The sequence below is a fragment of the Lissotriton vulgaris genome, chromosome 11, assembly GCF_964263255.1.
Source record: "Lissotriton vulgaris chromosome 11, aLisVul1.2, whole genome shotgun sequence".
In the NCBI taxonomy this organism is placed as follows: domain Eukaryota; kingdom Metazoa; phylum Chordata; class Amphibia; order Caudata; family Salamandridae; genus Lissotriton; species Lissotriton vulgaris.
In genome coordinates, this window is record NC_141699.1 from 1,090,237,486 (window position 1) to 1,090,265,091 (window position 27,606).

General features: G+C 43.2%; 1 protein-coding gene across 1 annotated transcript in view; it reads right to left on the minus strand.

The window, feature by feature from the left end:
* The window catches only part of LOC147684201 (uncharacterized), a 522,357-nt gene that overhangs the window by 98,273 nt on the left and 396,478 nt on the right, over positions 1–27,606 (minus strand). Inside the window, exons 46-50 of the mRNA XM_086942611.1 lie at positions 21,085–21,330; positions 20,621–20,755; positions 6,394–6,572; positions 4,767–4,926; positions 1,929–2,027 (exon numbers count right to left, since the gene is read on the minus strand). Of these exons, the coding sequence (XP_086798737.1) occupies positions 1,929–2,027; positions 4,767–4,926; positions 6,394–6,572; positions 20,621–20,755; positions 21,085–21,330 (819 nt within the window). The remainder of the gene's footprint in view (positions 1–1,928; positions 2,028–4,766; positions 4,927–6,393; positions 6,573–20,620; positions 20,756–21,084; positions 21,331–27,606) is intronic.

Sequence of the window (27,606 nt, forward strand, 5' to 3'; positions counted from 1 at the left end):
GCCAAAGCATTTCAAGTTTTTCAGCACCACTTTACCCTTAGCACTGCAGTATTCAACTAAGAGTTGGCCATCCAAACGTATGTTCTTGGTGCACTCCAGATCGAAGTTGATCGCCCGCCTGGTACCCAACCAATGCTATCGGTCCTCCTCCTTCAAGGGATGGGACAGAGGGTAAAAGGTTGGATGAGTGATGGACTGACTCATATGGAAAGAAGTCACCACCTCTGATAGGAAAGCAGCCTTGGATCGCCGCACATATTTTTGGGAATAGAAAGAGGTAAAAGGAAGACAGGAACACTCATCTGGCAGGGATGACATCCAACAAAAACATAGCTCTGAGGGTCATTCCTGGGACACTATGTCGGGGCTCAAACTGAAAAATCTAGACTAAATTCAGGTCGCTATAGAGCACAACAATGGGAGTTGGAGGATACACATTGGTCAGCCCCTTCAGAAAACGCATGACAATGGGGACTTGAAAAGGGATGGTTAGTCCGGTAGACAGAGGAATGCAGATAAGGCTGCCAAGTACACCTTGACAGTGCCTATCGCACAACAACCTCTTAGTGCGAGAAAATGCAATTTGTAGAACCTGAGACAGCTTCGCCTGCCATGTGTCCACATATTTGTCCGCATGTCATGCAACATAGTTGCCCCATTTGCCTGAGAAAAATCGATTTGGTGGAGGGGTAACAGGCTGACAACATGATGCCTACCACGCAGGAAGCAGCGAAAACGAGTTCATATTTTCCTGCTCAATCTCCAAGCATGGAGGTGGAGTTCTTGCAGATTGAGATGGAGAACCATTCCCCTGGACAGGGAGAGTGTTTTCCCTGTGGTAGATCACAATGGTGTCCAACAATTTCCCATGTACTGTAGCCACTGCCTGCAGGGGCACCACTGCAGCGCCCTCCCTCATATGCCAATGTGCATATGTAACTAGAATAATGCAGGAAATCAGCAGACCTTTGAATCTTAATACTGTCAGGACTGGGACTCTAATGACTTGCTGAAAGGATAGGACCATTTCCTGAATGTTGGTGATCCTCTGAGGTAGAGGAAAGGTGCAGAGAAGTGTGGTGTCCAGTACCAACCCTATGAACTGGAGTCATAGGGAGGGCCATATGTGAGATTTGGGCTTGTTCATGGAAAAGCCCAGGTCGAACAGCAGAGAGGCTGTTGACTGCAGATGGCACGTCACCACTAGCAGTGTAAGGTAAAAATACAATTATGATAACTCAATATTATTATCATTTTATTATTTCCTGTCGTGGCAGCTTTGAGAGGTGGGCTGCTCTGCTGACAGAGCAGGGGAGGAGTGGTATTCACTCCCTAAGTGCACATGAATGTTTGGCTGGCCATCTCGGGCCGGCCAAACTTCCATGCCCACTTAGCATGTTCATGTTCACACCCAGGCTGTGTTAAAAAGATTTCCCCCAAAATTCTGATTTGATGTGAGCTATTGCAAAACTAGTTTTGTCGAAAGAGTATTGCACGCTAATTTTGGGGGGCAGGATATTTCACCAGAAAGGGAGTTTTGCAAAGGGGATTCATTTCACAACTTTCCTAAACAGACTGATGTAGTCGGACTTCTTTAATCCAAGGACAGGGTATAGTTGGGAAGCACTGAAAATTGATGACCACTTTGGAAAGTAATATGGCTTAGAAGGTATTATGGTAGAATGGTCAGGGCATGATGACTGTAAGTAGCACTGTGAACCAATAGCAAGGTGGGGTAGTTACTGTAAACATGTTCTCAGTGAACAAGACACTGTGATTACAATTGCAATCAAGAACTGTCTCTAAAAAAAAAAACTTCTATCCATGTTTACTTCCAAGTGTCTTTCTTGAATATGTATTCTCTCTGCCATTGACCCTCCACACCTGAGTCCCTAGTTTAGTCAAACAAGTCAGCATGGCATGCTCACCGATGAATCCGGGTTTGCAGGTGCAACTGTAGCTTCCAACTGTGTTGATGCAGGTGGCATTCAAGGAACATGGCTTTACCACGGAACACTCATCAGCATCTGTGGACGAAGCACATAAGTAGGTAGGTTAGTATCAAAGAGCGTCAGACTGAATGGTAATGTTGAGGATCGAGACAAGAGACAGAATAAGTGCCATCTATAAATACTGCAACATGTAATTACATTGTGACAAATGTCTAGCTGTATGAATACAGGCGGCAATTGAAGCTTCTCTCTGTCAAGCCCTTCAATAAATTTTTGACCAGCCAAAATCAGCTCCTTAATACTGGGATTTTCCCCAGAGCCTGGAAAGCAGGGGGAGTGACACCACTCCAAATAAAAGGCATCCCTTAATCCACAGGATCCAAACTGGGGGAACTTACCTCTGGCAGAGTATACCAGTTCATGGGCACCAGAGAATTCGAGTGTGTGTGTCCTAGCTGCAAATCAATGGTTGAATCAGAGTTGCACGTTCTATTTTTTTGCCCGGCATACGCGCTACCCCGCAAACGCTGGGTAATCCAATTATGTAAAAATGTAGGGTTTACCCGCTGTGCCGAGGCATTTAAAGTTTTAAAATACGATACTGAACCTCCAATTGTATTCGCAGTATCACTGTTTTTAAATGCTATGTGGCATATTAGAAGAAGTCTTTTAAAACTTGCGTAGGGCAGGATTAACTTGTTAAACCCTTTCTGCTGTTTGTTTTATTTTTTATTATTGGATAGTGCACTTTAATGTTTCTTCGGGTCATTTTCTCTCTTTGGAGATTTGTATTGTGCACCGTGTGTCATCTTTCTTAATCATGTATATACTATGATAATGTTTTATTGTATAAATTGTGTACATATCTAGGAAATGTTTAATATGCACTTTTATGGCCTAATCGGCCGAAATAAAGTTTTACAACAACAACACAGGATCCAAACACCTTTCGGACCCAACTCTCTGTTGACTTTTCTGATACAACTGTTGGGGAAAGTGTCCTTTAACCAAAAACAGCAACTCACTGAAGCAAATTGTTTTCTCATCATGTGCCAGGTAGGTTTTCGTCTTGGGTTTTGTACAGAGCTAGGTATTCTATCGGCCTGTGATGATCTAATACAGCTAGTGGTCTTCCCATTTCCTCTCTGACAGCACAGTCTGTATCTCCTTCCACACTCAAGGATTTCTTTACATGTAGATATGCTGTCAAATACACTAACAGTATACAGAACACTATTTCTGACCGTTCTTCTCATATGTGCACTCAACATACATGATCTTCTGACACCAAGGCTCCAGGTCAGAGATCCTTCTTATGGGCTTTAAAATATATTTTACAGTTGATTGAGGAATGGCCCTTGTCCTTCAATAACAGATAATTTGTCATGATTTTAAAAGCCAGACGTTTGAGCGGTTTGAACGCTAGCCGGGTAAATGCATGCCTTGTTCCTCCTTCTTACTCACAATTGCTTGTCACCCCCTAAAAATCTGAATTCTTCCAAATTGACCTCCTTGCCCTGGCCTTTGAGAGTGTGGCAATAAATGCTTTGGTCCATAATATTGAAGGCCACAGATACATCAAGGAGGACCATGGCTCCAAAACCAAGTCATGCTGAAGTTCATAACAAGAAACTGATTAAAAGTACAGTCTATAAATACTGCAACATTTAATTACATTGCGAAAAATACACAGCTGTATGAATCAGCATAGGGATGTTTATGCTCCTGTCTGGACACTACCGGTCCTAATAGTTCTTGAGCAGCAGGACCAAGACTGATCTGCATAAGGTAGGTCAGCACATAGAGTGACATAGTGTGTGAAAAACCTGAGACTGGAATACCCCTGAGGGTTCACAGTTGGTGGAGGTTTACTCAAACATTATTTGCATCATTCTGTGGTTTGATATCATAATCAGACTCACCAAACACAAATATTCCTAGGAATCTCCAAAGAACCAGAGCAGAAATGTGAATTACAGGAATGCCTACAAAATATGTATTGGGCAATGGGTTCTATTTTAACGTAACAAATGTGAGATCCAACTCATTTGACATGGAAAACAAAGATACTGTTTACCTTCTGAGCTTCCCTGTTGAGCAAAGTTAACTAGTCTTTGGTCAATTCTATTACAGATTTTATTTTTTGTCTTTGCCAACTTCATTGGAGTCCACATCTTCTTCATACTACAAATCATATCCCACTAATCTCTGCAATCACCTTATCAAGTAAAAACTACTGTAATGCTATTTATGAGACCTTAAAGCCACAATATTATACAAGCTACAAAGAGCCCTGCATTTTCCCACCCAAATCATATTTGATTGGTAGCATTCTGGTCCCATTACTACAGCCTTCTGAACATTTCATATGCTATCTGTTAAACAAAGGACTTTAGAAATTGCATGGTAGAGAAAGCATCGAACAGTTTTGCACCAGACTCCACTTCCAAATTCTGCAAATGATGCTTCCATATCGCCCAATCAGATGCCTACATTCAGCCTTCCAACGCTCCCTCACTCTGCCCTCATCAAAAGAGATGTTTAGGGTAACAACTCTGCAAAAATAAGACTTATCACTATGGAGTTCACCTCACCCCATCTTCCAAAGAAAATAACCCCACATCATTCCAGAAATAGATGAAGTCCCTCCACTTCCTCCAAGCATGCACCCCTGAATTATTTTCTCCCCAGTCTCTTCCCTTGATTTTCTTTCCATCCTTTATTAGCAAGAACACGTTATGAAACCCATAAAGTTGAATTAAATGCATTTAAATGTATCTGATGGATATATCCTAGGTCCTGGGTGACTCTTACCTGCACAATTTACTCCATAGCCGGTCAGCCCTGCAGGGCAAGGTCCACAGCCACTGCTGGTGGTGCAATTCACCCCAGGAAAGCATCCTTGGACGCAGGGGTCAGGTGGGACATCACAGTAAGCACCAGAGTAATTATTTTTACACACACAAGACAAAACCTGTTGGAAAGGAGGCTTTAGCATGAGGGTGTTTAAGAAACTGGATCGTTACAGAATGAATACCTAAAAAGTAACTCAGCACGTCTGTAAATTAAGATAGATGTGGCAATTCCATGCAGCATCATGCAATTGGTCTGGATGCTTTGCATCACTAAAGGGTTGTTGCAAATAAATGAAAATAGATGTGAAAAAAGTCCAGTAATGTTCAAACACATGGTATCCAAATTGTATGTCCAGATGCAACATCTTTAATTACAGGATTTAGTCTAATCTCGATTCAGTTTAATCATGATTCTCACTTCTGTTAGAACACTGCATCTTAGAGTTCCATCCATGTGCAGATTTCAACATCAAAAAGCTGGTGAAATGTGTGCGGGTGAAAAAGGAGAACAAAATTATGGAAATTGTTTAGAAACAATGATTCTCGCTGTAAATCTTCATCCCTGAGGTGAAATCTCAGAATGGCTGGTAATGTTGGACCTTGGATTTACCCTGTGGTACCAGTAGCTCTGGGAACAGGGGGGCATATTATCAAGGGGGTTTATCTCCACTTTTTTGGCTTTAAAAGCCAAGAAAGCGGAGATAAAATTATCTCCCTATTACCTAGCTGTTGCTAACACAAGTTAGCGACAGCTAGTAGGAGATAGCGACCATCTTGGGCCCCACTTTGCATGTCAGTGATATTTATCACTAATGACATGCAAAGTGGGCGTGCCAAGAAGTTAGCGACGGGAAATAGTCGCTAACATCGCTATCTCCTATTACCAACTTTTGGAGATATTCGCGCTAAGCGCGAATATCTCCAAAAGCTAACACCTGCCCTGAGCAGTTCTTAGCCATGTTATCCAATGGGAGGTGGATAACATGGCTAAGAGCATTAGCTCGGTAATGCATGAATATCGCTGACTTTTCAGCGATATTCATGCATTGCGGCCGATTTTTATCGTATTTGCGATAAACCGTGGTAATACCAAGGTTTATCTGCGATAAAAATCGCCGCAGCTCAGCGGTAAATTTTTGTCCCTAACCAAGCAACAGCGATAATTATCGCTATTGCTTGGTAATATGCCCCCCGATTTCTGAAATGGTGATTTTGAACTTGTCTTTAACAGGCTAAATCTTAAGTAGGTATTACTGAGCGGTAATATTATTACTTCTGCAGTAGATTTCTTAAACAGACATCCTTTAGCACATTTCTAATGCATACTATCTGACATGAACCTCAGTGCTCAAGGTCTCTGTCATCTTTTAAGATCTAAAGAGAATTTTTTCTCAATAACATTTTGACCCCTAAACAGTTTTTTTACCTGAAAATAGTAGATATGTAATCCCTGAATGTTCACGCTGTGATCAGTCAAATAGTACATTTCAATATTTCCTTTTATATTCATGACTTCACCAATGAGAGCAGGGTATGCTCCCTGTACACTTGAGCTGAAAGAGGGGTGGGATAGGAGCCATACTCACATGAAGCAAAGAGCCATTTATCTGCTCAGTGACACTACTGTCACACTGATCTTTGAGTGCACAACCGCAGAGAGTGAAGATTGGCTGGAAAAGGGCAGAACGGTTGTTGGAGCTTGTGGCAACTATCTGAAGTGTAACAGGAGCCATGCTGCCTGGACTCCAGATCAAAGTACCATTTTCTGAAAAATAGAGAAAAGGAATTACTATTAGAAAGAAGAATTTTGTGTTTCCTCGAATTTCAACATGAATAGTTTGGCGAATTCTAAATTTAAACCACAAAAAACAACAGGCCATACACTCTAAATGCCTCCTTTTATTGGCTGTCTGGAATTCACTAAAACATTCCGCACAGGCATACATGGATTTACTACTGCACCCCTTGCTGACTCCATTAAGGCATTAATGTAGCACACTAACCATTGGTGGTTTACATGTTCATACTGCAAGAGGAGAAGTGATTTTAGCCCATTGCTCCATTCTTTTTAGACTCCCTATCTTTGGCACTGGCACCAGTGGCACCAATACCAGCGTCAATGTAATCGGTAACAACGCGGGCAGCTGCTCAGAAGGCAGTTGAAATGAATCATGGCAACACTCTGCTTCAGCTCAAGACGGAGCCGAAGAGTAGTCATTTAGTGCCAAAGTCTCCTGCCTCAAACCTTCCACTGGCAACGGTGCTTTCTGTCTGTCTCAGGGCCGGCAGATGCAAATCCGCTGGATCATCGGTATAAAAGGAACTTGCTGGTAGTGTGACAGAAAGCCTCCTAAGGAATAAGAGAGAGTACCGTATGAGGCCAGCCAGCGCACCAGATTGAGTCGCAGTTCCAGCAAAAATGCTGAACATAGCATTTAAGAAGGTTGGTGGATCGCACCCTTGAGCCTGATACACCGGATACTCATCTTGTATGGGAGACACAGGTGGAGGCTGTGGAACACACAAGATCCAAACCTTGCTTTAGCTCAGGTTGTTCAGGAGTCACAGCACTTGGAGTTGAGGGCAATGCCGGAGCAACCCTGGAGATGTTATGTTATGTTATTCAGGATTTGTTAAGCGCACGGGCACCCAGAGGTTTCATGGCGCTAGTGGTGAGAAAGGATGATAAACAGTGACCTAACCGTGCACTTGCTTGAATAACCAGTTCTTCAGAGTGCCCTTGAATTCCATAAGATTAGTGCATCTCCGGAGTGACACAGGAAAAGAGTTCCAGATCTTTGGGGCCAAATGAGCAAATCGGCATCCGCCAAGACGTTTCTTTTTGAAGGAAGGCAGAGTGAGGAGGGACAGGTAGGCAGAGCGGAGACTACGAGTTGGTTCATGTTTGTTTATGAGGTTGTTATTAAACCTAGGGCTTTTTCCATGGAGAGCCTTAAAGGCCAAGCAGCCTACCTTGAAAGTTACCCATTGGGCTATAGGTAGCCAGTGAAGAGTGGCCAGCAGTGGTTTCACTGAGCTCCTGCCGATGCTTTTAAAGATTAATCTGGCAGCCTGATTTTGCACGATTTGCAGGCGTTTAGACAGAGCCAGGGGGAAGCCTAAGTAAATGGAATTGGGAAAATCTAATCGGGAGAGGACCAAGGCGATAACCACCTAGATGAGGGCAGAGTGCGTAAGAAGATGAGCAATTTTCTTAATCTTCCGTAGCTGGAAAAATGGGACGCGAGATCACCGCCCCCACCTGACCCTTCAGAGAGAGATCAGAGTTTTTTCCATGGAGTTGGAGAGCTCTTACCTCTTTCCCCACGAGACCTTGGAGCCAGGGACACGGAATTTAGTGAAACATCTCTTGAAAAGCGACACTGAGAGCCAGGACATTGCTCCTTATGGTTCTTTCTGGACAACTTCGAAGATTGGGGAGACGGCGACTCTGACCGAGATTAGGATCTGTGACAACGTCTCTTCCCTTCTTTGCCCTTGCAATAAAGAGCGTTGCCTCCTGTTCCTTCAAGGCCTTCAGGTTCATCTTTTGACATGATGAACAGGCCGCAACATCATGATCGGATCTCAAGCACCAAAGGCAATCGTTGTACGGATGCATAATCGATATTTGCCCATCGCAATCCCTGCACTGCTTAAATCCGGACTTCCTCGGAGGAGACATCTTCACTTGCAACAACGTTGCACTTGTATCAAAGGGAGAAATCTCCTACAATATGGAGGTCGAAGGTGTGGAAAAAAGGGAACAGACGTCAGCACACCAAAGAGATCTTATAGCTCTGATGATATCAAGCGGAGTCGGATGTTCTTGTCGACGAGGGAGAGCTGTAAAGAAAAGTTGCCGTGGAATGCTGGCACATTAGGATGTTCAAAAGGTGAGGAATACGCAGGTAGATGTATCCGTCAGAAATAAAGAAATCTCCTAAACCTAATAATTCAAGACTATTACACCACCTCCAGACCAAATAGAAAGAAGACAGTACGCAACAACACCACTTTAAAGGATGGAAGATTATCTGGTCTATAACATTTAAACACAAATTTGCTCCTATACTTGTGCAATCCAAATTCATGATACTCCACAGATCCTTCTGGACTTCCAAATTGTTACATAAAATGATTCTCAGAGATAGTCCCACCTGCTGGAATTGTACCTCACCCTGGAGATCTTCCCACATGTTTTGTAAATTGCACTCTTTTAAAGACCTATTGATCTCAAATGTGCACTTTTAATGAATTAGTACGGCAGATAATCACACCAAAAGATTTCTCAACCATAGTTTTTGTCCCTTTCATCTCAAATATATGAGAAGATGAGGACACATATCAATTAGATCTTATACTCACACTAGGATGTAAAATCATCCATAGTAATTGGAAGGATTACACTAAGGTTTCCTATTCAGTGTAGATAAAATGACTAAGAGGATTCACAATGCAAATATGCCCTACTGTATCATTCTTACAGATAATATTCTCTTTCTAAAATGTAATTAGTGGTGTCTACAGTCCATCAGCTACACACTTACACAGTCTGCAACTCACGCCTCCCCGTCCCATTTTGAATTTAGCTGGAATATGTTTAGAAATGAAACAACATAATTCTTCTGCATTGACAATGTTACTACTTGTTTTATGATGCATATGATTGCTGGTATCCTATCTTCCGACTGATACATAAAAAGAACTCCTCCATTGTAACTGCCTTATTGTTTTGTTTTGCAATAACCAATAAAGACTTGTAGATAAAAAAAGAATTTCAGGTTGTGCCTCATTTTGCACTGCTCTCTATATCTAATGTAGGGCTCCCAGCTCAAAGAAGAGGATTAGTCTAGCATATAAATGTATGAAAGACCCCATGCAGTAAAAGTAACAATTCAAGGGAACACAAATAAAAATCTTTCTTAGGCTTTTTATGAAATTTCAAAGAAGTTTTATGTTACTAGTCTAAGGTCCTCCACCACGAAGTGCTACTATATCAAAACTGCTATCTTGACAACAACAAAATCAACAACGTGAATTTTTGCTTTAATTTACCACCAACTCAACCATGCTACATCAACCACATTCTCCATCATGACTAGACAGCATCTGAAATTAGATGCAATGAAGAACAAGTTACTTACCTTTGGTAATGCCTGACATTCTATCTAGCCAAAGATTCCTTGCCTTGGATATTCCCCATGAGTCCTACTGGATCTGGACATTTTTTAGCAATCCCCTTGAGCACCGGCAGGTGGCATCAACTGCACCGGAAGTGACGTGAGCAGTGCCTATATAGGCGCAACACCAGCACACTGACCTTAGTTCTTGACTTTTTTCCTCACCTGAAGCACAGCAAAGCTGAGGAGGAATGAGCAGTGTGCCAAAAGTGAGGTTCCAAAGGATCTCTTAATTTAGAGAAGTCAGTGCACAGAATGTGGAGCATCCAAGAGGAATCTGCAACTAGAGTCTGTACCAGATACAACTTCATGAATTTAAGTAACTTGTTCATCTGCTAGAGGCTTCTAACCACAGATTTCTTCCCTTAGAATAAATACCAATGCAATATATTTCCAAAAAGGTGGGTCTACGAATTGTTTTAGACTAAGATGTCCTGGAAGACCAAACAAGCAAATTCCCATCTCGTCGAGGCAGTAGTGTTTGGATAATGTGTGCAATGATGCCCACGTAACAGACTAAAGATTTCCAGGACTGGGACCCCTCTAAATAACGCAGGGGTTGCAGCTTTAGCTCTGGTGGAATAAGCTCTTAAACTCTCAAGGGGCTACGCCTTGGCATTTGCGTAGCAGATCTTAAAGCAAAGGATGATCCATCTACAGAAGGTACTCATCTGAATCGCCTTCTCTTTCCTTGCCCCCATAAATGCAACAAAGAGTTGATCGTCCACCTGGAAATAATTGCTATGATCAAAGTAGAACAACAACACTCTTTTTGGTCCAGGTGGTAGAGTGTCTCCTAAGTAGGATGAGGGGGAGGATAAAAGGTAGACAAGGTGATGTTCTGCCTGACATGGAAAGGTGGAAGATTTTAAGAGTTAGGAGCTGTAGAGGGCAATTGTGCATCGGTACAAAAAAGGGGAGCACATGAGGAAGGTAAGAACTAAATTCAAGTCCCATTGGGGTATAATGAAGGGTGTCGGAGGAAACATATACTGCAAACTTTTCAGGAACCTAGTCACAACAGGTGCCTTAAACAGGGAAGGTAGGCCCAGACAGATAGCCTTTAAGTGTGCCCAGAGCAAAGCCTTGCTGGGCCAAGGATTAAACAAACAGCATTACTTCAGACAAGGATACAGCAGATGATCACCTGATTTAGATGTACACCAAGCAACAAACTTATCCCATTGTGAGGCATAAACAGTTTTAGTGGAAGAGCGCCAGGCTGCCAAGATGACATTGCATACCTCAGGAAGGAGATCAAACACCCTCGCCGATTTCCTCTCAATCTCCACGCATGAAGGTGGAGAGTGGACAGATTTGGGTACACTACCTGGCCCTGTAGGAGCGACAGAAGATCCTCCCGAATGGGCAGCCAGACTCTCCTTGCTCAGTCCCCTGCTCCTAGGACAACTAGGGCTCGGTCGTCCTTGATCTTGAGAACTCTGGACAGGAGTGATATCAGAGGGAAGGCGTATAGAAGTCCTGGGCTCCACCTGAGACAAAATGAGTCTCCAAGGCAGAGGGCCTTTGGAAACTCCAGTGCGCAGAAGTGCTGCCATTGCGCATTCTCGGGGTGGCGAATATATCTACCCAAGGTTCTCCTCACTCTTGGAAGATACCTTGCACCACCTCCAAATGCAGACACCATTTGTGATCCTCTAGGAATCAACAGCAGAGTTCATCTGGTCTGCCTTCACAGAGAGTACACCAGATATCGAACCACCAGGAAAATGTCCTGACGTTCCAGCTTTTTCCAGAGACATGTAGCTTACAACATAGGGTCCACAACCCCACCCTGCTTGTTGCAATACCATATGGCGGTGGTATTGTCCATGAACACCTGAACTAGTCTTTCCTTGATGGAAGGAAGAAGGATTTCAATGCCAGTCAGATCACTCTCAGTTCCAACAGTTTGATGTGGAGCTGATACTCCACCGGAGACCTGTGACCTCTGATCTTCACCTTTCCTATGTGGCTGCCACACCCCAGAAGGGATCCATTTGTCACCACTGTGGGCTCTGGATGGGGAAGAAAGAGAATTCTGCCGTTGACCATCTCAATGTCGGTGAGCCACCACTGCAGGTCTTTTTCATTTCCATCCGATATCTGGACGAGGACGGGGAGATACCTATGATTCTGTGTCCACGGAGTTTTCAAGACCAACTGCAGAGCCTGCATATGGCAACGGGCATGTGTTACCAAAAGGATGCGGGAGGTGATGAGGCCCAGCAACCTCGGAATTCAGGATAGAGGTTGAAACATCAATATCATAGCTTGAAAATCCTGGATAAGCACAAAACTGCACTGTGTTTGCAGAACAATCGTGAAACATATAGAAACTGACAGTGGATCCCTTCTAGTAGACAGCACCAAAGTTGCTATCCCTCCATATTTCAAACCTCTCTATCCTCATGAGGAAATGTGTGCACATTGTATCACCCCCACTGTCTAAAGGTCATTCCCAAGGGAACTCCAGTGCCCTTACCAGTGCCCCTCGGTTGCTCACCACGGTGATGGCAGTGGTTGCACATCTGGGGAGGACAGGGGTTTCAGTCTTCACCTACCTCGATGATTGGTTGTTGAAGGTGGACTCTACCCAAGCCCCCACCCATCAGCATGGTCACTTACTTGACCCAATATTTGACAATTGGGGAGAAGTTGAAGTGAGTATGCCCACCCCTATCCCTTGGTCTGATCACTTTTCTGTTCCTTTTTTAATGAAGGTGTTAGTACCCAGACCCCCGGAGCAACCTATGTTCAGCAGCAACCTATGTTTGCAGAACAGCTCAGATGAAAGGAGCATCTGAGAGGGAGTCAAGTGTGACTTTGGCACTTTGATCCTGAACCCCAGTGAGTGCAGAAGGTTTGTTTTAGTCTGGAGGTGGGAGACGACTGCTTGGGTAGAGTCCACCTTCAACAACCAATCATCGAGGTAGGTGAAGACTGAAACTACTGTCCTCCCCAGATGTGCAACCACTGCCATCACCGTGGTGAGCAACCAAGGGGCACTGGTAAGGGCATCGGAGTTCCCTTGGGAATGACCTTTGAGGGGCACTGATGGGCACTGGTAAGGGCAAAAGGGACCACACTGAACTGATAATGCTCCCGGCCCACCATGAACCACAAGTAATGTCTGTGGGCAGGCAGGATGCGGCTGTGGAAATAGGCATCCTGCAAGTCCAATGTTACCATCCACACTTCAAGGTTAAGGGCTGATAAGACCTCAGCCAGGGTGGGCTTTTTGAAGTAATTGAGAGGGCGCAGATTTAAAATCGGATGGAGGCCTCCATCCTTCTTTGGCACCAGAAAATAGCAGGAATGGCAACAATGACCTACTTCTGATGCTCACACCCTCTTGATGGTTCCTTTGGCCAGAAGGGTCAGTGCTTCCTGAGGCAAGAGTGCATTGTGGTCCTCTGTCAGCTGATTGGAGACAGCGGAAAGTAGTGGGGGGGTTTGTTGGAAGTGTAGGGTCTAACCTCATTGTGATCTCCGGCCATTGAGGCGGATGGTGTTGGATTCTGCTGCCAGCCAGATGCCTATGTGGGGTAAGGGTATACTACCGAGGATTTGACTCTGTGGTTGCCTCGGGGAATAAATTGTGCAGACCTCTGGCTTTGAGCCCCATGAGACTTGTGGGTACTGCGTCTGCAGCCATGAAAGGCCTGAGGCTGCTGGCTAAGGTGTCTAGGGAAAAATGGACGTGGCTGACAGTCCCCACCATAGCCACAGAAGGGGCGTAAGGCACAATGCAATTGTTTTGGGTCACGGAGAGCACCAACAACCTAGCAGTGGTTCTATTGTCCTTAAATCTGCCCAAGGGTGAATCCATATTGTTTCCAAAGAGACGAATCTTGTCAAAGGGTATTTCCATAAGCAAGGCTTGGACATACCCAAAAAAGCTAATATCCCTCTAAATTAGGCGTGACTTTGGAGTGCCACCGATAGCCCTGCCCAGTCAGTCAGTCATATCCAACCGGTCTCTGATCATGACCTTTGCTGCATATTGCCCATCAGCAACAGCTTAGGAGAGTATGGTCTGGGTCTCACCCGGAACCATAGACACCACTTGCGCAGCCATATCCAATGCAGTATGGGAATAATGGCCCAATAAGTTCCATGGACCGCCTTTCCAAGCTGGCAGAAGAGTAAATCCTCTAACCAAAAGTATTCCACTTCATGCATTCCCTATCAGGTGGAGTGGTAAGGAACACGCCAGTACTGATCTGGGATGTTGCGGCCTGGACCACACTTCAGCATCTGGAACACCAACAGTTTCCTGTAATATCAAATCTGGTGGTTGAAGAAACACGTGCAGTGGTGAAGTAACCACTGACAAACCAACAGTAAATCCATCAGCGAGCAGAAAGTAGGATGCACTACTGACAAATATCCTCCTGTCAGTTCAGAAACTCTGTAATTGTAGCAACTTTCTGATGCTATTGTCAAATACATTACTTTGTTTGTTATCGGTGATGTTGCTTCCAAACCTACATTAACCTGCCCATCACCATATCTATCGTAAAAATATCTGTTATCGATTAAGAAAATGTTTGCGCCATCAAAACCTCCTGCTGACCTGCCTCCACAGGTGTTTTTTTCTGATTCCATTTTTTTAGCCATTGGATGAATGGAAACAGCCTGTACTGTTAACCTCTCAACGCTAGTGAAGACCTTTGTCTGCATTGTGTTCATCAATAAGCTTGTGGTTCATGGCAATTTTTAATTTGTCATAGGTGACAAATCAGACATGTCAGATTATTTGATTTCTAACAGGAAATACTGGGGTACTCAGAGACGCAGATCTTCTATCTCACTTGTTTGTGTTTTTCTTGTATCCTGGGTTAAGGGAGTAAAATGAATGACCAGATTCTAATTTCCTCTTTAGTCCAGAAGTATTAGACTAACATGGTAACTGATCCTCAACAATAGGTTCAGTGGGAAGCAGATCAGCAAAAGATTTCTAATTTCTCGAATATCCAGTTGTCACCAATTCTAATTTATTTTTCTTGGAATAAGAATGTCTTCCAGTTGAATTGTCACAGCCATGTATCTTTTCTTGGTCATATTTCTTTGAGTCATGATTAGGGTTGGAAGCAAGCTGTGCATGTGGTGTGCTTGCCCTTGATTTAAATTGGCCTCTTACCACAAACGGCACTTGTGTAGAAGTGTGACTATGTCTTCTGCTTCCATCCTTTCAAGAAAAGAATTAAATTGAAAAGAAACTGAGAGAAGTGCTGGGAAGACGTTGATGAAATTTGAAACTTCTTCTAAAAATGTTACATAAAGTAGGAGTGCTCTAGAGGAATGTCTTGAACTAGGAAATCTGACAGAGCCTTAGGTTTAAGGTACGGAGGCACTCTCCACCTCACTTGCCAAAGTTCTGGTTATACAATGAGGTGGCCAGAGTCAATATCTTGCCCAATTTACAAAGGGAGTCATGCCTTCCGGAAGTAGTACTAATTCATGCACTGCAGCTGATAATAAAGAGTTCCTGAGAACCTGATCTCTGTTGACTGTAATACAGACTGTTGGATAATCTGATCTGTTAAAAACTGTCAACAAATGGAAGACATTTTTAGACTTGTTCTAGAAAATCTGGAAAAATTCAATATTAGTAGTACTGCTCAACTCCTTCTGGGCGGTAATTTGACAAATCGGAAAAGCACTGGAATGTTTTTGGACCTTTGCAGATTTGGCCTATTCACCCAAAAATGGTTGATGTCCTGTTCACCATATTAAGAGCACATTGATGTCAAAAGTACTCTAAATGAAGAGGACAGGACATCTAAGACATTTCAGTGAATGTGCAGCTCCGACACGTTCTAAATACGGGATATTGTGTCCTACCACTGAGGGAGTAAGATATGCAGAAAAGCTGTTGCCATGCTGGATTGATGAAGTGACTCGTCTCATGCTGAGAAAATCCACAACTCCAAAATCTAGAAATGGCTGTTGTGATTCCAGCTCTAACGGCCCTGCTTAGGAACACATCTCTTACAGTAAACAAGGGGGACCCATTTAATGGCGTAGGACCACGGGTATCAAGTATTTCAAAAGAACAACTGTCCTAAGCCTAGAACAGTTTCTGAAAAAATGACATACAGACCACAATCGGACAATATGCACAGTTTTCTTATACCCAGCCGGGCAAAGAATTTATTTTGGGAATATATGACAAGAAGTCAATTTGTACGTTACATTATTACATCAAACATATAAGTGTTTGAAGTAAGGCACAAGCCTGTGCCGTACTCAGCAAATAGAGAAAAAGTTGTGAGAAAGGGTGCAGAAGAAAGAACAGTTTACATCAGGCAAAAGAGTTGAGCAAGACCTTGTACTGCTTTCGAATTAGAATTGGCAGTATTCCCTTTAGTAGAGCATACAAAAACAAATAACAATGAAATAAATGTATGTCTACATAACAGTGTCGACGCCGTTTCGATCCCGTGCTCAAAATAATGGGATCATCATCAGGACTTAATAAATGCCTGGAATATCATAGAGCAATGAGCCTGTGAAGAAAAACAGGAAAAAACAGAGAGGCAAAAATATTTTTAGAACGCTACTCTGTGTCTGAGAGTCATAAAGAGGTCAACTTAGTCATACTCTAACTGACATGCAATTCGGAATCGCAGTGCAGTGAATAGTGTTTGGTCGCTAGTAGTGACATGGAATCAGGGCAGACCGTTGTGCCTCGGATGTGCCTATTTCGTGAATGGCAGTCATTTCTGTGAACGTGGAGAAATGACAACTTGTGTATGTAGCAGCTACCGAAGAGTCGAATACAATGAAGGCGGTGCCGATAGTGGTGGAGTGCAAGACTTAAAAATGTTGGACGTGACTGGGTTTAGGGTTAACAATATAACGCGCCGGCATACCAAGAAACAGGTTTGAGGATGGCGCTTTCAATTTTCGGCAGTGGCCACTAAGTGCGTGGTCCACTCAGTGCGGCAAGTGATGGACTTCAGGAAACTGAAAACAGATATGGCATAAGTTAGAATTGCGACCCTCGCGGGCTCGGGTTTCCAGCCTAATAATAGAACGACCCTTACCAATGAGATTCAGATGTGCTGGGAGGGTTGCCCAGTGTGGATCACCATTTAGAGGAGACTCCGTTATAGGAACAATCTGCGGATAAATATTTGGAATTAATACTATGCGGGATTAATAGGATGCACCAGTGGTCGGGGGCGGAGAGGTTCTCACCTTTGAGGAAAATAAGTAAGCCCTTGACAGCGTCAGGTTAATACGCTAAACAGCTGGAATGGGTTGAGTGAGCGCCTGGTGTTGGCGTTCTCACCGGATTTGCAGAAAGTTCAGTCCGTGGCGGCGGTCGGGAACAATGCACGATCCGCTGCGTACAACCAAAAAATCAGTTTAGGTTGTACCCACGGTTACACCGTGTTCGGGGCGAAAAAGCTGGCCAGGGGAGGAGTTCTTACCTCGCAGAAGGACAGGATGTCGATACATCGGTTCCTTGCAAGCGATGCTGCTTCCATCTCGGGAAGCGTGCAGCCGAGGTTTTGAAAGAGTGCGGTCACGTGACGATGGTCATGTGATCGCGAGTAGATTGCGGCGGCCATCTTTGAGTGGGGAAAGTGAGGGGATAAAAAACGGCGCAGTGGGTTCGTGCCTAGGGAGTGATCGTGCCAAAATTCATTTTAACCAACACATCACTGACAGGGCATAATATGCTATATACAAAATGGTTATGTACATCCATGTTCATTATTGACAGCAGAAACTTGACGATTTCTTTAACAGCCAAGCTACTTGAGTTAAGATCAAAGCAGATTTATCCAGTCCTCGCTTCTATTCAGGCCAGTCCTGATAGTGTTAAATTGAATGATAGACTTGAGTTCCTCTCTGTTCATAATTTGGACAAGATTCCCACCTCTTTGTGAAATCCATCAAACTCCCACAAAGAGGTGGGAATCTTGTCCAAATTATGAACAGAGAGGAACTCAAGTCTATCATTCAATTTAACACTATCAGGACTGGCCTGAATGGAAGCGAGGACTGGACAAATCTGCTTTGATCTTAACTCAAGTAGCTTGGCTGTTAAAGAAATCGTCAAGTTTCTGCTGTCAATAATGAACATGAAATGACTGCCGTTCACGAAATAGGCACATCCAAGGCACAACGGTCTGCCCTGATTCCATGTCACTACTAGCGACCAAACACTATTCACTGCACTGCGATTCCGAATTGCATGTCAGTTAGAGGATGACTAAGTTGACCTCTTTATGACTCTCAGACACAGAGTAGCGTTCTAAAAATATTTTTGCCTCTCTGTTTTTTCCTGTTTTTCTTCACAGGCTTATTGCTCTATGATATTCCAGGCATTTATTAAGTCCTGATGATGATCCCATTATTTTGAGCACGGGATCGAAACGCCGTCGACACTGTTATGTAGACATACATTTATTTCATTGTTATTTGTTTTTGTATGCTCTACTAAAGGGAATACTGCCAATTCTAATTCGAAAGCAGTACCAGGTCTTGCTCAACTCTTTTGCCTGATGTAAACTGTTCTTTCTTCTGCACCCTTTCTCACAACTTTTTCTCTATTTGCTGAGTACGGCACAGGCTTGTGCCTTACTTCAAACACTTATATGTTTGATGTAATAATGTAACGTACAAATTGACTTCTTGTCATATATTCCCAAAATAAATTCTTTGCCCGGCTGGGTATAAGAAAACTGTGCATATTGTCCGATTGTGGTCTGTATGTCATTTTTTCAGAAACTGTTCTAGGCTTAGGACCGTTGTTCTTTTGAAATAGGAACACATCTCTAGCATAATTCAAATCACAGGATCTTTGGAAGGCGCTCTTGGGCACATCTGGCTTGAGTCATGTGACAAATTTCCAAACTGCAGCAGAGTGTATGAAAACCAAATGTTTTCCATTTGGGGATGATGTTATGCTTGTTAAAAAAGTTAGTGCAAGGTTGAGATGAAGTAAAACATTTACATCAAGAACAAACACATACAGGAAGCTCATATTTTGTAACAATTAGAGAGGCCGAAGCTGGTTCTGATGAAGAAGAAGCAGGACCAAACCAGAAAATACTTTTCTAGCTTGGTGACCAGAGACAAACATGGTAGAGTCATAGACATGGCTTTTGGGCAGAAATCGCTTTCACCATCAAGCTTGCAGCCCTGGTTTAGATCAAACACAAGGAGATGATGGACGGAACGATGTAACCATTCAGACACTCATCCCCAGTCACAGATCTTGGTTGAATCCATCATCATTCTTTAGCTCACTTCACCACCCCACCCCATCTTTGAATGGTTAAAATATATTAACTCCACTTTCATTCTGAATTTTGATTAATCCTATGGTGACACATCTGACCCTCACAATATTCCTTTTTCTTTGGTCATTGTTTCTGCTTTCTCTCTTAATCCACTTCAATCGATTACCATACTATTTTCCACCACAGGTGGCTTTTTCATACCTTTCTCTGCTCCCTCATGTCCCACTTGCATCTAATGGAATTACAGTGCCGAATTATCAAAGCCATTTGCCTATGTAATTCCACCAAATATGAGCCAACAGCTTATTTTACAAGTGACAATGTATGTTTGATATTCACAAAAATGTAATTGTGCTAATAAAGAAAACTACATATGTGCAATCCTAGCTAGGGTGCAAATCCTTCTTCAGATGCAGGGAGTGGCCATCCCAGATCAGAATGTCAGGAAAGCCTTACTACATTTTTATAGGTAATCATAGTTCCCTTCCAATCTATACCCGCTGAGGAAATGCTAGAGAATGTACTAATGTCAAGGGCAGAAGGAGAACATTTCTTTCCAAATGTAGCATCGGCTGGGTAGAAGTGCGAAACTGTTAGCAAAATAGGGACAGGGGTTTCTCTGTGAAGGAAAAAAGAAAAAGAAAACTGAAAACATGCAACTACACATGTTTAGAGATTCTGGAATGCACAATTACTTCCTGAGAATATGGGTGCTTGTGTTAAGCCCTTTGGATCAACTCAAGAAGGAATTCGTGAAGCTTTTCTTAAGTCACAAACCTGCACCCATGTGAGCCTGTAAACCTGCACACACTGACTTCATTTTTTTGTAGAATACGGCCCACAATATTTAATGGACTCAATTCAAAATACACCGAGTTAGCTCAAGAAATTAGCACTACCTTTCAACAATGTGGTAGAAAATCAAGGCATAGCATACCAAGCAACATCTTATATATGGTACACAGTGTATTTTACACAAGGGACAAAAATGAGTGCACACAAATATCTGTTGGCCAATGATGAGGTCAACAGAGCCCCAGGGAAGACTGGATGAGGAAGGCAGACATGATTATGTGCCTCGGGGAACGTGGTGGGCCAAGCACATTAAAGGAGGGTCTTTCAGTTGTTTGTCTTCTTCTCCATAGCAGGGGCATAAAACCTATGACAGGGTATATCCTAAAATTGGCATCTTGAGTACCACATGTAAACTTACTTGCAGACTTAAGAATGATGATCCTAGTATATTCATTTATCATGTAACCAATATACTAGAGAACATCTACTAGGTACCACCACTCACACTGCAATGAAATACATGTTTTGCTCTCCAGTGTGCAGACAGGAGGACAGTGATGGTTCCTTACCGGTGAAGTTGAGGTCTCGGGACGTGTAGGGAGTAAATTTGACCCCTGTGCCGCTGGCGCTGTATGTCACTTGTACAAGCTCTCCTTTGTAGGTCGCGACTGAAGCATTCCCCGTTATAACTGGTGGATATGAATCTGAAACACAGGGGTACATTTAGAGATAAAACTGATATACCATATACCTATTTGGAATCATTAGTAATGCTTTCTGAATGGGCATTCTTTCTCATCAACAATTATGTGTTAGAAGCACCTTAAATAAGCATTATATTTTTCACTTCTTTGGAGAGTAACTTTGAAAATGAGTTCTTCCTCAGTATGGTACTTGTGTGTCATTGCGAATCCTTATTTTTCTTTCGAGTTGTAATGTCTTTTGTGACAAACCAAGCATGGTTTTATCGCAAGGGCCTTGGAACCAATCTGGCAGATACCATTTCTGCTACATCTTTTTCATTTATACTTACTGAGTGTTACATTTGCTTCCCCAAATGTGGTCGCGAGCCGTTGTGTTTGCGCGCCGATTGCAGAACTTCCAGTGCTCAGGGTGTCGTAGATACATTCGATATTGCCGCCACAAACTGAAGACGCCGCTCCATACCCAGAAGCATTCGCTCTCTTTAGATCATCAAGGAACAGTGGAGTGAAAGTGCTGTTTCTCGGCAAAATGGTTGGAACAGCGGAAGAAAATAGGCTGGGCCCGCTGACCTGCCCTGTGAAAGCAAGAACAGGAGGGACGCGGTCACATGTCTGGACATCCAAAGATCAATGTCAGATGTGGTCTTCATTAGTTGGATTTGAACTCTGGATTTGCACAAAGTACAATAATATTAGTGCAAATTCTTGGCGTTCAACACTATGACCAATTTATGAATCCTAACCAGAAAGGTACCAGAAAATACTAGTGGGTGTGTGCCATTAAACCAGCTGGAAAGATATGAACTAGGAACAACAACAAGGTGATGGGAAACAACCTTTACAACGCAGTCATTACATCACACTACCTTTACAACGCAGTGATTACATCGCAACACCCTTTACATCGCATGTCATTACAACTCAGTCGTTACATCACATGTCATTACAACGCATGTCACTACAATGCAGGTATTACATTGTATGTCATTATAACACATACCATTACAGTGCATAGTACCCCTACACTGTCCAACACTTACCCTGCTGTTGCACTCACTGGAGTTAGAATAGTAATGTTTTCCCTACACTATCCAACACTTACCTTAAATACAATGTAATGCTATGTGTTGTAATGGAATGCGTCGTAAATGTAGATTCTAAACATGTGTCGTAATGGCATGCGATGTAAAATAATGTGCTGTAAGGGATGTTGCCATTTAAAAACTGTGTTGTAAAGGCATAAGTTGTAAATGTTTGCGTTGCAACGTCATACATTCCAAGGTGATGGATGGAATGCTTCAATTAATCTCAAACACTAGCAATCGCCCTGTCCCACACTCCAGTCCAGCGTTTTTCACCCGCCATGCCACTCACGTTTTTACACAGCCATTTGCAAATCAGTCTTGACCCTGCTCCAATAGGAACTGTCCTGCCTATGCATGGTAGGAAAATCCGTTCCGCTCGCGGATTTTGCGGATTTTCGTTAAATTCGCAATCCGCGAACGCTCGCGAATTTACCGAAAATCTGACAAAATTGGCACGCAGCGGTTTTTTTTTCTTGGTGATACAATTTTGCGGCGTGCGGCGTTCACTTACCGTCATTCAGCGTTTGCCGAGTTGTTTTTCTCGATATTTTGCGAGTGCTGCGCCATTTTGGATCTTGCTGCGGGATCCCGCGGGAGTTTGGCGAAGCATCGCGAGAGTTCGCAATTGCGAACATGTAGGTGCCGCGGGCAGCAACAATCTCGCACTCGCGAAATTACAAAATTTGCAATTCTGCACAAGAAATCCACTAGCAAGTAGCATAGACCTTCTGAAAATCATGATTTTTTTATCAGAATAACTCCTCAGGTTGACATTTGCCTGCGCTTTTTTGGATTTGAGGCCTTTTGACTCTTTTTGGATCACTTTTGGATTAGAAATCAACTTTCATAAGTAAGTTTGTTTGGGGCATTACAGTTGCTGTTCTGCAGAAAGCACTCAGCAGGTGCAAAAGTTCACTCATCATTAGTAACCATTCCCTGTAGTACTTCCTGAGGGCCTCCTCCAGAGTTCAGTTGCCTATGTTTGTTTGGGGCATTACAGTTGCTGTTCAGCAGGTGCAAAAGTTCAAACTCATCATTACTAATAGTAACCATTCCCTGTAGTGCTTCCTGACTGGGGCCCCTCCAGAGTTCAGTTGCTAGTTGCAACAATTGTATGACCCTGCTCTGACCCTCACAGCAGGCTCATAGAATAGCTACAAGTAGGCCACAAAGGTCCTGGAAAAAAAATTGCACTGCAACAGAAAGCAAATTACAGATAAGGAAGCAGGTTCCAGACTGGAATTTTAAAACAGTGACACATTAATAAATCAACCCCAAATTAATTCATGTCAGTTGAAGCAGGGCAGGTGTGCTTGCTTTCCCCCCCATAATCTACAGTGATGATGAACCAGAGGGTGGCATTGATGTACCAGAGGGTGGCATGGGTGAAACAGAGGGTGGCAGTGGTGAAACAGAGGGTGCTGGGAACCTGTGATGATGAACCAGACGTAACATAGTCGCGACCGTTGCGAGCCGACAAGTAAGTTGGCAATTGCGAACTGGTACAAAACCCTCGCGAACTGGCAGAAACCCTTGCGAACACAAAAAAAAAATCTGCAAATTCGCGAGAATTCGCGGATTTTGTGGATTGCGAGTTCGCAAATACGCAAATTCGCGAACGCCAGATTCGCAAAATTCGCCCATGCTTAGACTCCTGCCCAACCTGCCAGGCCAAGTCCTCCCTAAACCGGAAGACAAGCAAGTCAAGTACAGTCTCGCCCTGATTAGGGCTCTTCAGTCAGGTGTATCCTGGTTTAAGTAGCACAGATATGGCCCAGGTTAAGTCAATTCAAGTTAAAAACATTAGGTGTTTTTTTAAAGGGTGTAACGGCCAGATGTATAACCATTAAGTTTAGTGAGTCACAAATTGCAAAAATTGCGACACACAATTTGCGACTCACTAAACTTAATGTACAACAGTGCCTCAGAAACTGTTTGCGATTCCCAATGGGGCCGCAAATTGCATGCCTCATGAATATTAATGAGGCTGTCGCAATTTGCGACCCCATTGGAAATGGCTGGTACTCCCAGGGATGGTGGCCTGCTTGGGTCAGCAAACCGTCATGTCTGTGAATGCTTTTTTAATAAGCAGTTTTTTTTTAAATGCAGCCTGTTTTCCTTAAAGGAAAATGGGATGCATTTAAAAAAAGAAGAATTAATCTTTTCAGTTTCATTTTTTGGGGCAGGCAATGGTCCCTAGGACCATTGCCTGCTGTTAAAAATATTTTCTCACACACTAGAGGGGTCGCTATTCTATCTTGCCGAAATGATGCAGCTTTTAAAAGGAAAACAGCTGATAAATGGGGGTGCTGGTGGAATGCAAGTGGCAGGAAGAAACATTTACACTATGTTCTATCTATGGGTGCACGGGGGATGATCCTGAAGTGCTAGAATTCACTGACGTTGAATTAGTAACCTCGCCCTCCCCAGTTATTATGTGTGGGGACTTTAATATCAATGGCTCTGGGGGGCGGTCTCTGGGGGGAAGGGGGAAGATGGTATTTAGGCAGAAAGAAAAGAGTGTATGGGGCACTTTCCAATCTTGTTCAAAATAACAGGCTTATTGATATTTGGGCTCAGTTAAACCCCACCGATTCTGGATCTACATTTCTTTCAGCACTTCACAAGATTGTTACCAGACTGGACTATTCTTTCATGTCTCACTCCTTAAAATTAACACGCAAGGTGGTAAAGCACCTCAGGGCAATATCAGATCACAACCCCTTAGTTTTAAGGCTCACTAGGGGAGGGGCGGAAAGACAAGAGAAAGGATGGACCTTGGAGCGAGGATTTTTAAAGGATGTAGAATATGTGATCCATATGAATCAGTGGATTAAGGGGTTCTGGGAGATTAATAGAGGGAGTGCTAGCACGGGGATTGTTTGGGATACGTTTAAAGCCGGGGTGAGGGGTGAGACATTAAGTTATAGTCTGGGACGGCAGAAGAGGGAGGCTCAACCGATGAGAACTTCGTGAAAGGTCCTGATAGATACGGAGGAGGAGCTCGAAAGGGCAATACAAATGAGTAAACCACTCGATGAAATAATATTGAGATTGGCAATAGCTAAGGCGGAAATCGGTGACTCTGCCGCAAGCAAAGCTGCAGAAAAATTTCTTGCAAAAAGGGAACAGTGCCACGAGTTTAGCGAAAGGGTAGGGCACACTTTGGCAGTGAGACTCAGGCAAAAAGGAGCGGCGGGTGAAATTTGAGATAATATGTACAGCGGTGGAAAGCTAATAGTAGGCTCATTAGTCTTTCATGAAGTTTTTCACCAAAACTACGAAGTTCTATACAGGGAAGAGCAGTGAGTGGAGCAGAGTGTAAACGAGGAATACCTTCATGGAATCTTGAACAGAATTATTGACCTGAAGATAGAGAGGCACTGGATTTAGCATGGACTCGGGATGAGATTTATGGGTAATTGTGGAGCCTCTCAGCAGGGAAAGCTGCAGGACCAGATTTAATCCCTTTAGAGTTCGATAAAACATTTCTTGAAGCAATAGGACCAGATCTGGTGGCCATAATTGAATAAGCCCAACAAGGGAACACTGCTCCCGACTCCTGGGATGGGACGGATATGATCGTGTTTTTAAAAAAGGGCAAGCCATCGAGAGAACCTGGCTCTTATAGGCCTATTACACTGATGAACAGTGAAATTAAAATCTACTCAAAGGCTTTGGCAACTCGCCTGAATCAAATTGTAGGGAAAATGGTCTATCCTTGCCAACACAGTTTTATTTCCGGGAGGGGGACTACAGAACACAACCGCAGAGTCATAACTCTATTTGATGCAGTGAAGTCTCAGGGGACCCTATGGCTTAAATCCGTATGGATGCTGAAAAAGCGTTTGATAGGGTCTCCTGGGACTACCTTGGGAATGTGATGAAATGGTTTGGAATCGGGAGCAGATATATCAAGGCCATACAAGTTCTATATAAGGCTCCAATGGCGTAGATTAGAGTGAATGGGGGATATACAGCACCAGTGATAATTAATCGATGGACAATACAGGGCTGCCCTTGCTCGCCCTTGCTTTTCGCACTATACATCGACCCCCTGTTAAGAAAGCTGGATGCTTCTAGCAGTATTAGCCCAATGCGGTATCATGGGTGGGAGACCAAAATTTTGGCTGATGCAGATGATGTCGCGGTGGTCATCTCTAACCCCCAGGACACATTGGGTACAATAGAAGAGGAGGCTCAAAGTTTTGGTGCAATTTCCGGGTACGCGCTAAATAGCCAGAAGACACTAATAGTCAAAAATAAATGGGCTAAATTAGAAGATCCGAGAGTGGTTGATTCAGCTACGTACCTAGACATTGAAGTTACTTCAGATTTGGGAAAATTAGTGACAAAGAACATTGAACCAATTATAGGGAAAGCCAAAAAAGACTTTGATCAATTGAATAATTTACATATGACTCATGTTGGCCTTAGCAATGTGGCAAGGATGGTATTCCTTCCCAAAGTACTCTATCTTTTTAGGGCCATACTGTTAGAGTTTGAGAAGCACTGGATGAATACACTGGAGCACATGGTGAACAGGTTTATATGGGCCCATGGGAGAACTAGAAGGGCTATAAAATATATGTCACTGCCTAGGGAGAGAGGAGGGTGAGTAGTCCCAGATTTTAAATTATATTACTGGGCTTCGGCGTTACAATATATGTTATGCACCCCAGATGTATATGAGCTGTTACTATGTGAGGAGGCAAATAACTGCTTCATGAAATTTACAGAACCTAGCTACTACAAAAAAACTAAATTCAAGACCTTGCTGGCCGCATATAAGATCTGGGCTGCTTTTAAAATGAAGATAGGTCTAGGAATTTCAATTACTATACACAGCTTTACAGAAATCCAATGCTCCCGGGTATTTTTTTGGATACAATTATGTTAGAATGGGAACAGAAGGATTAAGGGTGTTGGGGGATTTGATTGGTCCTAATGGCATGCAGATGTTTAGCGAAATCCAGCAAGAGTATGGGATTAATATAAGAATTTTTTGTTAAATACTTACAGCTTCGGAGATTCCTGAATGGGAAAAGGGGGGTGGCTGTGCGGCTTTCAGAGATCGGTAATAATAGATGTTATAAGAGTAGGAGAGAATTGTACTATCAGGAAAGTTTATGCCGAACTCCAAGGTGCAAAACCGGATGACTTGGAGAAATATGAGAAAAAATGGGCAGAAAAATTGGGTATAGAGCAGAACTGCATCTCCGAATCATTAGAATTGGGGGAAAGTATCTTGTGTTCGGCAGGATTGTAGGCTCAACAGTTTAAGACGATTTATTGGCTGTATTACATGCCGGCTAGGATAGCGCAATGGAGTGGTCAGGTGGGAAGCAGGTTTTCCCGCTGTGAAAGCTCCGAAGCGGATTTAATGCACATGTTTGCGACCTGTCCCCAGCTGGACAGCTTAATAAAATCAATAGAAAAATGTATGGATCAAATGCTGAACATACATGTGGTCCTAGTTTCAGCTTTAATACTCTTGGGGATTCAATCAAATGATAGACAAAATCTGTTTAATTTTTTCCTATTTCTTGCTATGGCTGCATTAGGTATTATTATCGCCTCTGCCTGGTTGGATCAGTCAGCCCCATTATTGCAACAATGGTTAGCCAAACTGTTAGCTATATATAATATGGAGAAAGGGATCTACGATAGAATCAATTAATCAATCAATCAGAGCATTTATATAGCGCACTACTCACCCAGAGGGTCTCAAGGCGCTAGGGGGTCCGCTACTGCTCGAACAGCCAG